This window comes from Carassius gibelio, chromosome B10, assembly GCF_023724105.1.
Source record: "Carassius gibelio isolate Cgi1373 ecotype wild population from Czech Republic chromosome B10, carGib1.2-hapl.c, whole genome shotgun sequence".
Taxonomy (NCBI): domain Eukaryota; kingdom Metazoa; phylum Chordata; class Actinopteri; order Cypriniformes; family Cyprinidae; genus Carassius; species Carassius gibelio.
This window is the reverse complement of record NC_068405.1, coordinates 21,904,423-21,918,114: the sequence shown is the minus strand read 5'-3', so window position 1 is coordinate 21,918,114 and position 13,692 is coordinate 21,904,423. Positions and strand designations below refer to the sequence as shown.

Below are 13,692 nucleotides of genomic sequence, written 5' to 3'. Positions count from 1 at the left end.
GACGAGCCGCCTCTGTCTGTCTATGATTAATTCCCATTGTCTCCTCAAGGTTATTGATACAACAAATCCCATTCCACTCCTCTCATCTCCATGACAACCACACCTTCGCTGTTGCCCCCTCCCTTTCATAACCAATAACCTGGAGAGCCTCAGCATGTGTGTGTGTGCGTGCATGTGTCCTCGCATCGGAAAGAAACGCATCCCAGACTCCAGTCTTTGTGTATGCACCAGGCATCGCTAAAACTGTAGCTAATATTCATAATACTGAATGCCTTTGACTCTCAGCACGCAGGTCAAATTGCATCACACGCCGGCAGGTGCTGTAATGCCGCAGGGCCTCTTCCTTTGTGTTAAATTCTGAATATTTACAGGTTTTTCAGGAGAGATCGGTGTATTCTCATGGGTAATAACGTGTCAGGCTTGTGGGCGGCCACTAAGGGAAAATGCACCGAGCAGCTGTACGTATGAATACATTAGTTATGAGGACAGTCGTTCAGTGTACCTTGGAGTCTCACAAAAGCAGCTCAATTTTAACATGCATTTTGACCCATACAATGCATTGTTGGCTATTGCTACAAATATACAGTACACGTGCTACTTAAGACTGGATTTGTGCTCCAGGGTCACGTATATTAACAATAATAAAAGTGTAATTGCAATTGCACAAAAAAAAAAAAAAACATTTTAGGACTTCCATAGTAATGATAAACTAAATATCATAAAAATGAATAGTGAAGAATAATGTGTTGCTTCATCAGCTACATCAGAAAGGTGTGTGTGTGTGTGTGTCAGTCACCAGCTCCATGCGTCGACGGCTGCTCTCCTGTTCTCTGACGCTCAGGTCATCCATTTCCAGTTTCATATCCGCCAGTCTCTGCTGATAGTATCGGGAGTTCTCCCTCTCCCTGGCCTCGGCCTGGGCCGCCTGCTCCAGCTCCTCACCCAACCGCACCACACTGTCCCGCAGACGCAGAACCAGAACCTACACACACACACACACACACATCGTAAAGATCCTCTCTGAGAAAGAGTATAAAGCTGTTAATGAGTCTGGACTGACCTCAAATCTCTTGACCTGTCCTCTCTGAAACTCCAATTTGTTCTCTAGATCACAGATACGAGCTTCTTGCTTGCTTACGATGCTGCGGGCCACGGTGGACGACTCTAGAAACTGCACACGTACTACGCTTGTTTGCAGCTGGGAAGATAAGCACTTCTGGGTTATGACCACGCTTGTGAAACAAGCTAACAAGTCCACAGAATACAACAACATTTCTACTCCACATTCACAACGGTCTTCTATGGAGGAAGAGGAATGACTTAAGTATAAATAAATAAATGAATAAACACATGCATGCAGAAATAAATAAATGTATAAATGCATAAATAAATAAATGAAGAAATATATATATAGATAGAAATACATGGATTAATGAAGAAATAAATCAATAATTAAATGCTGAAATAAATAAATGTAAAAATTGAATGAATGAAGAAATACCACCAAATGCACCATTACCCATTTTCAAAAATCTTTCCATTATTTTTTTTTTTTGCTTATTCATTCCATTAATTGTTCAAATTCACCCTGATTAATTAAGTGAGGATATCGTTTAAGCCATGTTTCCTGTAATATTATTATGTCCATGTCTGAAATGATTTTTCTAAAATCTGAGGTTTTAGTTTTGTAACCAAAACTGGATGAATTAATCCAGTTAATTAATCCACTAATCACACAAGCTCTCTCTCTCTCTCTCTCTCTCTGTGTGTCTCTGTCTCTCTCGCTCTCTTTCTAATAACTTCATTAATAACTGCATTAGAATGCTATCAATGGCTCAAGCCTCCATTACCAGCTTTAAAATCGATTACACACACACACACACACGCACACACACACACATTTATACATATCCACACACGTTAATAAATTATGTATATTAATAATCATACGATACAACATTAATGTTCACAAACAAGATGTATTCACAAACATTAAATCAATGTTCAAATCGTAAAAATAAAAAATCCTGAAATTGTATTTATGCCATGATGGAAAATAGCAATAAATAAATATTCTGATGTTGCTTTATGGTCTTTTTAGGGTTAAATTATGTTTTATGCAGACATATTTCAGGTTACGGTGAACAGCAATCTATTGAAAATATCAGCAAAATAAAGGAAACGCCATTATTACAGCGTCTTTCATCAATTTTTACCCGCAAAACAAAAAAGTAAAAAAACAAAAAAGTAAAAAAACAAAAAGTAAAAATACATAAATAAATGTAGTATAACACAAATTGTGCAAAAATAGCACAATTAAAAATAACATTTGACATTCATTCATGCAGTATCGTCATTTATTAATTTGAGTTTTTAATTATATATTTATTTCTTCATTGCAGCATTTAATTATAAATTGTTTCTATATTCCTTTCTTTATCAGTCTACATTATTATTTATTAATTTTTGCATTTATTTATTTATTTATACTCAGTACTCAGTTCACACTTATCTTAAGTTTATAACTTTTCTCAAAATTCTTAATTTACATTTCGTAATTTAGATTTTTTTTTTTCACTTTAGGGTTAGGGTTACTAACATTTTGTAAATTTCTTGATAAAAAAGTTATTAACTCATAATTGTGAGATGCAAATTCACAATTACGAGTTAATAACTTTTTTATCAAGAAATTTACAAAATGTTAGTAACCCTAACCCTAAAGTGGAAAAAAAAAATCTAAATTACGAAATGTAAATTAAGAATTTTGAGAAAAGACTTTTCACTACTTTATACTTTTCACAGAATTCTAAGTTTACATCTAGTATTTAAAAAAACAAAAATCCTGTGAATTCTGTTTATATTACACAGTTCTGACGTTTTTCTTGCAATTGCGTGTTTGAATTAATGTAAAGATTAAATGTTTGATTAATGTAAAGATTGTTAGATTAAAAGCACTATTATTCTATATATATATATATATATATATATATATATATATATATTATTTTTTTCTATAGGGAAACAAGCTTGTTTTACTTCTGATGGCTTTCTTAACTATTTTGCATTATTTCACGTTACTGCTTAAAAGTAGGAACTTTACTAACAGAAGCGCAGTACATAGTTGTAGTAAACTGTGAGTCGGCCCATGTTACAGTAGTATGTTGAACGTGTGAATGGACATCTAATGCCTCGCTCATCTAGATCTCAGTGTGTCGGTCTCACCTCCTCCTGAAGGGTCTGTCTCTGTTTCTTCAGCTCCTCCATTTCAGCCTGAAGCTCTCGGATCTGAGAGATATCACTGGAAGACTGGGATAAACAAACATGTTTGGTTGGCTTCGGGATATTTTACATAACCTCACGCACATCAGTGCTGGAGCAACTACTTTGAAAATGTTTGTCAAGATAGTTAGAAATATTAAATGAATGCAACTACAACTCCTTTCATAGTCTGAATCCAAATCTAACGGGATCAAACCAAATAAAATCTCACTGGATAGTCTTAAATTCTTCTATTTACTTATTTATTTTCTTTATTTTTATAGCCAATAACCTCAGTAATTTAAATGTTTATTTTGCTATAAAAATGAAACATCTAATGATGTTGCCCAAGGACTGGAAACACTATTAAGTGATGACTCAAGTGAAAGGATCAACCTTTTTTTCACCAGTTGAAATGAAGCAGCCGTTTAGCAAAATGAATCACCGATTTACTCAAATGAATCAGACTTGAGAGCGAGGATGTTTTAGGAGCGTGTGCAACGCAATGTGACAAATGAGAGCATTTTTGTCACGCTTCCCGACTGTGTGATGGGGAAAAAACAGCTGGTTATTGGAAAACAGCTCCCCGAGAGTGATGTGACTCCAGCAGACCTGAGCGATGAGGGCTTTGTGCTTCTTCATGAGCTCGTTCAGATCCTCCTGGTCTTCCTCCAGCCTCTTCATCAGGTCCGTCCTCTCGTAGCGGAGCTGAGCCAGCTGTTCATCCACCTGAGACAACAGACAGAGGTAAACCCGAGCTCAGCCCTTTGCTCCTCTCACTTCATGTCTCGGGCCTCACCAGGCTCTTCTGCTTGCAGATGCTCTCCAGTTCGATCTGAGCGTTTTCCAGCTCTGCAGCCAGCGTCTTCTGTGCGCTTTCAGACTCCAACCGTCTGGCTTCACTGTCTTCCAGCTAGAATACACATAGACAAATGTCAAATAAAGGGGAACTACAGAAATATAGACCACTAATGGCTGTAGGACAATATCAGCATAAATCTTTATTATTTTTTAGATGACTTTGTATTGACAAATTAATATATGCAAACTTACACTACCGCCAAAAAATGTTGAATAATCGAGTTCTTGAAACAAGTCTCTTCTGCTCAGCAAGGCAGCATTAATTTGAAAAATAAATAATGCAGTAAAAACAGGAGTATTGCTAAATATTGTTTCGTTTTAAAACAATAGGTTTCTTTTTTAATAAATGTAGTGTATTCCTTTGACGCAAAAGAAGAAATCCTTCTAAAATGCTGATTTGCTGCTTATGAGACATTTGTTGTTATCAGTGTTGAAAAAAGTATTATTATTATCTTTTTATTTTTATTTCCACCAGCTCCTCTTAGGCTTTTTTAGGAAGGTGTTTTTCACCAGGGAAATGCTAGCACTATTTTAATCCGTGGCTAAACGTGTTCTAATTGGTCGGTTGTGTATTAATCTTAACTGTCAATCAACCTGTAAAGCAATAAAGGTGATTTGACCCATTAATCTTCAAAAAATAAACATAGGCCAAAATGTAATCAAGTAGGCAGACATCACAGCTGCTGAAGGGACATGTCTGACATGATAATGAAGCAATAAGGATTTATGAAACCTAGAACATTTCTATACTTTTGGAGGGCACTGAACATGTACAAGCACTAGTTTTGTTTAAATACTGTTAAAGGTTAGTTGAAATTTGCAGTCAACTTTTATTTCATTATATTAAGTGACATTTTATAGGTTAAGATGCTTTACTAACTGTGCTAGGGTTGTGTGAGATGAACCTTGATTACCTGCATTTACAAAATTAATTTGTTTTAATTATTTAATTTTGGCTTTTTAATGGATGATTGAGATGTACAGAAAACAGAATGGTCAATACTGAATACTTTTTTTAAAATATAATTATACCGATACCGATAATCAGTATCGGCACCGATAATGCAAAGCTGTTTAAATCTGTGCGTTTGAGCCATTCTGTGTGGATTATGGGATGGCAGTGGCACCTGGCAGCGCAGTCTCTCCAGCTGCTCCTTGGCACCGGGGTCGTGACCCTGCCCGGGCTGTTCAACGGTGGACAGCAGCAGCTGGGCATCATTGAGCAGGGCATGTGTGCGCTTCAGATCCCGCTTCAGCCTCTTCTCCACGTCAAAGTCTCTGTGGCCCACCTGAGACCAGAAAGAGAGATCTATATATCACACTGAAGCACAAACTGAAAGCCTTAACACTCACATTAAGAGAGAGAGAGACAGCATTCCTGGATAACGGTGGTGACTTTTACACCATAGGAACGGAATAATGATGCTGGACATGTGAACACAACTCCTGCCTGTGGACAAGTACAGTAAACCCCAGAAGCTCAAGAAATCATTATGACTTCAAATATGATCTGATTTCTGAAGAATGTGAATCTCAAATTAGTGCACGACAGATGTGAGCTTTTTAAGGGCCAATATACATATACAGAAATCAGGATGGTCAATAGCCATTATAATATAATATAATATAATATAATATAATATAATATAATATAATATAATATAATATAATATAATATAATATAATTGTGGCAGGGGGGGTGTGGTTTAGCGAAGTCTGCAGCGGGAGAGAGAATCAGGAGACGAGCGGTAAGTGAGTGGTTTGGGCAAAAATTATCATCACCTGTTTCTCGTTCTAGTAATTGGCGTGGAGAGAGTATAAAACGCCGGGAGAAACGGATGCAAGCGAGAGAGAGACGGACTGCTGACCCGAACCGGAAGGAGTGAACCGGAAGTTTGACGGAGTGTCAGAATAAGAGTCCCCGTTTGGGTGTTTGTGATTTTCTTTGTTCTTTGTTTAGTTTTGGTTAAATAAACACGTCAGCAGTCCAGCCGACCCCTTTGCCCTCTTCCTTGCCACACGAACTCACTACACTGGTGCCGAAACCCGGGAAGGAAGAAGGACCGCCGCCGCCATGCAAAGCCCGTCCTCCACGCCGCTTGCGGATATCATCGCTTCCCTCGCGGTCCTGCACCAAGAACAACATCAGGCCCTGCTGGACCTGAGGACCGATCAGGAGAGACGATTCCAGGCCATCGTTCAGGCCCAGCAGGAGGACCGCGAGAGGTTCCGGAGCTGGATGGATCGGGAGGTTCGCGCCGAGGCCGCCGGGCCGCCCGCCGCCCCCATGCACCTGCCGCTTCACAAGATGGGGGCCCAGGACGATCCGGAGGCCTTCCTGGAGCTCTTCGAAAAGTCGGCGGAGGCCTGCGGGTGGCCCCGCGAGCAGTGGCCGGTACGCCTAATACCCCTGCTCTCCGGTGAGGCCCAGGTGGCCGCGCAACAACTCCCGGGTTTCGGCACCAGTGTAGTGAGTTCGTGTGGCAAGGAAGAGGGCAAAGGGGTCGGCTGGACTGCTGACGTGTTTATTTAACCAAAACTAAACAAAGAACAAAGAAAATCACAAACACCCAAACGGGGACTCTTATTCTGACACTCCGTCAAACTTCCGGTTCACTCCTTCCGGTTCGGGTCAGCAGTCCGTCTCTCTCTCGCTTGCATCCGTTTCTCCCGGCGTTTTATACTCTCTCCACGCCAATTACTAGAACGAGAAACAGGTGATGATAATTTTTGCCCAAACCACTCACTTACCGCTCGTCTCCTGATTCTCTCTCCCGCTGCAGACTTCGCTAAACCACACCCCCCCTGCCACAATAATATAATATAATATAATATAATATAAACAGACAACATAATTTATTGTAAGACCAGCAATATGACTCATTACATTTAATGACAACATTTACTAAATATTATAAGAAAACAATGAATCTTTCTTATATTATTTTACATTATAAACAAGATTACCAGGACATCATACAAAATAAGATCAGCAACACATAGAAAAACCAAATTTTATATATTATATTAAATTATATTATATTTGATAATCAAATTATATTATATTTGTGACCTTGGAGCACAAAACCAGTCTTAAGTTGGTGGGGTATATTTTTAGCAATAGCCAAAAAAAAAAACGTTGTATGGGTGAAAATGATTGTTTTTTCTTTTATAAAGTAAAGTAAAGATCATGTTCCATAAAGATATTTTGTAAATGTATCAAAACGTAACACAAATATATCAAAACTTCATTTTTGGTTAGTAATATGCACTGGACAACATTTAAAGGTGATTTAAAGTATTTAGATTTTTTTGCATCCTCAGATTCCAGATTTTCAAATAGTTCTATCTCGGCCATATAATGTCAGATCCTAACAAACTATAGATCAATTTTCGAAATTTCGGTTTTGTGGTTCAGGGTCACATATAAGAACAGCAACATGATTCATTAAATGTATTAAATGGTTATAATTACTTAATATTATACTAATGAATCATCCTTCTATTCTATTCTATTCTATAGTATATACTGTAATAATATTAGATACAGAGAGAAAAACAATATCCACAATAAGTCCAGCAATATGTATTAAAAACATTATTCATTAAATTTCATGAATGGCCGGAAAATCTTGAAATCTGAAGTAATGCTCAAGGAAATAAGTGATATGTTGGGAAGGTTGGGTTGGCAGTGAATGCACATGCTCTGGAAAATCAATTCATGCCTGAAAACCAGGTGCTTACCACATCCTCTTACTGAATACCAAGCTCATTTTGAGCAGCAGTGTTAACGTGCAGCTCGGGTCATAAACCGGGGTTGTTTTTAACAGCAGCAGACGAGTAGCTTCATCATATCGATCTTGGTAGTGATCACGCGTCCAGAGCACAGTTACATTACAGAGCTCACGACATCCCGAGGGCAGGACATTCAGGTCGAACGCGTGTACAGTATCTCTAAAGTATGTAGCTGAGTTTAGCACAGGGCACACGAGTGAGAACACGTCTAACGGTAAAAGAATCCCATTATGTAAAGACTGCATAAATGTTATGAACATAAAACAATGTCAATGGAATTCCCTTATGATATTTATAGCTGATAAAAGTTCCCACAGTGTTCAAACATTTCATTTTTATGTTTGATAGGTTCTGTCTGCAGTTGAAAGAACATCCTTCTAAATAAAGGAACTTGAAAATTAAGGAATAAAGTTTCCAATCATTTTTATCATGTTCAAATAATGTAGATAAAGCAGTATTTTGTATTTTGAATGTCGACATCATTAGAGCATATCTTCCAAAATACAAAAACAAATCCTAATTTTTATATTTTAGAAATATTAATAATGAAAACCATATTAAAATCATATATATATATATATATATATATATATATATATATATATATATATATATATATATATATATATATATATATATATATAATGATCAAATAAATAAATTAAGGCGAGTGAAACAAGTATTTTAAGTGTAATTTATATATATATATATATATATATATATATATATATATATATATACATACACACACACACACACACACAAGCATACATGTGACTTTCCTTCTTGTTTGACCCTGTCCTCATTTTTAGCATCCAGTCACTTGCTGAAGGATAAAACTAAGCCCTGCCCTGCAGATTCTTCTCTGAAGTATGTACCATTTTAGAAGTGAAATTAGATAACTAATATAATTTCATGCATTCAAATGAAGTTGAAAATGTTTGCTGAGCTTTAATATTCCTACAAACAAACTGTAATGAAGAGCACTGACAGATGAGGGGAGAGCTGGGCTCTTAGTCTGGTCTGTAGTGCTCTTATATCAGTACAGAGAGGAACATGACAGCTTTACAGATCCTCATAAGCCCTGATGCGACTAGTACTCTGTGATCTATCAACCAGCGCGTCTAACCAAATGACCCACATACTGTAGTTAATACATTTCATGCCTGGAATGCTATGAAACTTACAGCAGTTGTTAACAGTGTGTGCAAGCAAATGTTTCAAATCTTGCTATCTATGATAATAACATATTATACAATATAATATAATATAATGTTTATATTTTTAATATAAAGCTTTGTATAACCTTGTATAATGTATAACCTTTGTATAGGTTTTGTGTGTGTGTGTTACCTGTTCACACAGTGTGGCAATCAGCCCCTCTAAGTCATGCTTCTCATGAACCACCATCTGTTTTTCCTCGTATTCCTGTTCCAGTTGCATCTCCAGCTGTCGGAGCTGCACACACACACACACACACACACACACACACACACACACACACAGAGAGGAAAGGATTTTTGAGACACGGTTGTAAGGTGGTCTGTCGAGCTGTAATTCATTCTGCGTCCCTCACCCGTCTCTGTGAGGACTTTTGCACGTCCTCCAGTTCCTCTTCCTTGTCCTCCAGCTCCTTCTGGTGGATCTGCTTCATCCTCTCCATCTCCATCTCAAAGCGAAGGTGCATCTGTGCAGAACAGAGTTCAGATGGCCTGTTTGTGTTACTGCGTCTTTAAGACTTAAGTAAATGTGGGAGGTCAAATGTTAATCTGCTTATGGTTATTATGTCACAACCTTTTCAATAGGTCAAATGTTCTTGCATTACTGTACCTGCTCCTGCTGTTTGATTCTGGCAGTCATCTGGCTGATCTCCTCCGAGCGCTCCTTGTCTCTGGTCTCCAGCTCACGGAGCTTCTTCTTCAGTTCAGGGATGGAGTCGGAGGTGAGGTGGAGCGGGATGCTCAGGTCACGGATCTGAGCACACAGTTCCTCCTTCTGCTGCTGCAGGTGCGTGACCTCCACCTGACTCTCCTGAAACACACAAACATGATCATACACACATCATGGGAAGTAAATACACAAATACATCAACTGCATAATGTGCAGGAGCAAAAACACATACAAGACAAACATCAATTGTATTGAACAAATATTACACACACAAAATCACAAACAAATAAAAATACAAACAACGTCAACACAAACAACACACATAAACATGCATGCTTATACACACACATACATACACAAACAATTATACAAACAAGCTTGTCATAAACAAAAACTGAAAAGCAAATATACATGGCACAAACACAATAATGCACACATCATACAAACAAGCTCAAATGCAAAAACATACATAACAATAATAAACAAACGTAAAAGCAAATACACACAAACTTGAGCAAAAATATACAAAAACAATCACAATGCAAAACCACAAAAAACAATAAACAAAAATACACACAACAATGCACAAAAAAAAAACAGACACATACACACATAAAAAAGTAATCACCACAACAGGTCACAAACATATATAAATACACACAACAGCGAAAACTAAACACACACGATAAATGCATAAAAACAGAAATTCACAAACACACAAGTTTTACACACACAAAAACACAATTATGCAAACAAGAACAAATGCATAAACACAAAGCAATCAAACACACACACACACACACACACACAGTACACACACAAAAACAAATGCAAACATGCAAAAATTGCACAATGATTCAAAAATACAATCACAGACACATAACCATACATAAACACATACATATTCAGATGTATACAAACACCCAAACAGAGCGCATAAACACAACAACATATACACACACGCAACGCACCAAAAACAAACAATTACGATCACAAACACACATCACCAAAAACACATAGAGTCATCCGAATAGATAAAAGATCGTAATGTAGATATAAATGCGTTCATGAGTATTTCCCATGTATTGACCACTGACCTCTATAAAAGCAGTATAAACTTGACACATTCATTCATTCCAATGATACTGTATAGTTATATAATCTGATGTATTCAAAGCAGAACTTTTCTCCTCTGCATATTTGGGATCTCTGGGGACTCGTTCAGTTTACTGACAGAGGACACCCGGAGTACACGGGCACCATCACAGATGGTGAAGACTTGACCTTTGACCTCGGCCAGTACCTTAAGTGTCTTGCGAAGGGTGAAGATCTCTGCACCGAGGGTGGTATTCTCCTGGATGGCTCTCTCCTTCTGCTCCCTCTCATTATCAGCCTGTTCCAGTGCCTGGGTCAGTTCGCTGTCAAACCTACACACACACACACACACACACACACACACAGACCAGACGGTGCTTGAGAATGCATATTCAAGCAACCAGTGAGCGTGGCACTGAATAATAATATATTATATGCAAATGAGACAGACCTCCTCTGTTTCCTTTCCAGCTCGTGAGCGCGGCCCTGCAGGCTGTCTGTCAGCACGCGGGCGTCCTGAAGGTCAGAGGTCAATCGCCGGCTGTAACGTTTTAGCTCTGTCACTGAGCGTTTTGACTGATCCAGCTGAGACTGCAGTTCCTGGACCTGCCACACGGAGGAGACAGAGAGACAAAGAACATCTGTGATATTTTATATCTGAGCTCTTAATTTATTCAGTATTTCATTCTCAGCATAATTAACCAAACATGATTGATCATTCATGTATATAGACTTGGTCAGTGTTAAATAAATGGCATACATTAGGGCTAGTCGTCAGAAGAACTGTATGCATTTGAGTCCAGTTTCATAAATGCTTGTGTTCTCTTAACAGTAGCTTAGCCTTCAATTTAAAGATTTTTTTTTGTGAATTAATAATAATAAATAATGCTGTATTTCGCTAATTTTTTTTTAATCGATTTATTTTAAACTCATATTTTATTATAAAAAAACACACACTAACATATCTCTTATGCTTTTTTATCTATAAAATAAAAGTGCATTACATTTTATTATTTATGTATTTTACATTTTTGTTGCTTCAGGAACTGTGATTTTATCATTTCATAATTGTATATTTTATTCAAAACCCTTTATATTCTATAATGCACAATAAATTACTGATAAGACAGATTTTTAACTGTAGATAATTAATAATAAAAAATTATAAAAGTAATGTCAATGAACAAATTGTACCTTATATTGTGTGACAACATTCCCCACTGCATGTTAAATTAGCTGTATATTTTTCCTGACCAAAAATGAAAGAAATATAGATTTGTGTGTGTGTGTGTGTGAGTGGTGAAGACCTCTATTTGTTTTGTATTGTATACAAAATCTGACTTTAGTGTTATTTTATTAATAATTAAATACTATAAAATTAAAAATTAAATGAAAAATAATTAAATAATTAATAAATTTAAAATAAAATTGTAACTTGAACTAGCTTTCTTTTTTTCAGTTTTCATTTAAATTTTAGTCTAAGTTTTTGTAGTTTTGTTGTGCTTTTGTCATTATATATATATATATATATATATATATATATATATATATATATATATATATATATATATATAGCTTTATATTTATTTCAGGTTCAGTCATTTTACATCAACATAAACAAAAAAAAATGTTGTTAGTTGCAAAAACAATATTTCTGAATATCATGTGATTTTACTAAAGTTTTTATCTAATATGCATATTTTCTTTTAACTTCATTTCAATCACTGAAATGTTAATAGATGAAGTTAACTGTAAGAAAACATTAATACCTTTGAATCCAGTAGTTGACGGGCCTCTTTCTCACCCTCAAGTCTTTCCTCTGACTGACGCAGGCGCCTGCGCAGGAACTCCACCTCTGTCTGCGCACATTCCAGCTGCAGCTGCAGCTCACTTTCTGCGTGCACATGCAGGATTCACACACACCCACGCAAACAGTCATTATCTTTCTTCGCCAGCATGTTTGATTGCATCTAAGCCTGTCTTACCTGTCGCCACTCCGCTGAGAGCTTCTTTATTCTTGACTTTCTGTTTTTCTTCCTCTAACTGCCTCTCGAGGGCCTCCAAAGACACTTTACTCTGGTCCACACGACTCTGAGACACAGCACAGAATAAACACATGTGCCTGACGCCCACAATTCAACAGGAAACACAGCGGTGAGGCGTTCAGGACAATATGACAGGCTATTTGTGGAAAAGCATACTTATCATACTTTTTCTGCATTATACAAGCATGTATAGTGTGCAAAATATGCACATTTTTATACGCATGGGATACATTACCTACAGTACTAAATAAGCTGAAATGTGCAATGTACAATAAATTATTAGTACTTTATACCACAATGCCCTTTACTTGATCTTACATTTCTAGTGTCATTTCTGAACCAGCCACAGTTTTCATTGATTCATCGCTTTCTCGACTCATTATTTATTTGGACTGTGAGAACAAAAGGTCTTTATACACAAAGTAATTAAAAAATACAAAATATCTTATGAAAAATATCGATCTATTCATTTAGTTAAACACGATGTACTAAACTAACGTAAAATGAATAAAAACTATATAGACAAAAAAACCTTCAAAAAAATAAACTAAAATAAAAATGCAAACAGAACATAAAAAAATAGACAGTAATAGTAAATTTTTTATGATACTAAAACAACCCTGGGTTGAGCACTTTGCATTGTGGGATGCAGTACTTTAGTATAGTATAGTATAGTATTTGGCATATCTATACTGTATAATCTGTCTATACTTATCTACACATTTATCTACATCTATATTTATCTAGT

General features: G+C 36.7%; 1 protein-coding gene across 4 annotated transcripts in view; it reads right to left on the bottom strand.

Annotated features, from left to right (window-relative positions):
- Positions 1 to 13,692, bottom strand: part of LOC127966061 (unconventional myosin-XVIIIb) — a 49,079-nt gene that overhangs the window by 8,907 nt on the left and 26,480 nt on the right. For all 4 annotated transcript variants that reach the window (XM_052566885.1, XM_052566882.1, XM_052566883.1 and 1 more), the window contains exons 27-39: positions 12,885 to 12,990; positions 12,669 to 12,793; positions 11,351 to 11,505; positions 11,108 to 11,231; positions 9,745 to 9,945; positions 9,491 to 9,601; positions 9,268 to 9,372; positions 5,247 to 5,408; positions 4,058 to 4,171; positions 3,871 to 3,987; positions 3,223 to 3,306; positions 1,061 to 1,198; positions 797 to 982 (exon numbers count right to left, since the gene is read on the bottom strand). In XM_052566885.1, coding sequence (XP_052422845.1) covers positions 797 to 982; positions 1,061 to 1,198; positions 3,223 to 3,306; positions 3,871 to 3,987; positions 4,058 to 4,171; positions 5,247 to 5,408; positions 9,268 to 9,372; positions 9,491 to 9,601; positions 9,745 to 9,945; positions 11,108 to 11,231; positions 11,351 to 11,505; positions 12,669 to 12,793; positions 12,885 to 12,990 — 1,728 coding nt within the window. The remainder of the gene's footprint in view (positions 1 to 796; positions 983 to 1,060; positions 1,199 to 3,222; positions 3,307 to 3,870; positions 3,988 to 4,057; positions 4,172 to 5,246; positions 5,409 to 9,267; positions 9,373 to 9,490; positions 9,602 to 9,744; positions 9,946 to 11,107; positions 11,232 to 11,350; positions 11,506 to 12,668; positions 12,794 to 12,884; positions 12,991 to 13,692) is intronic.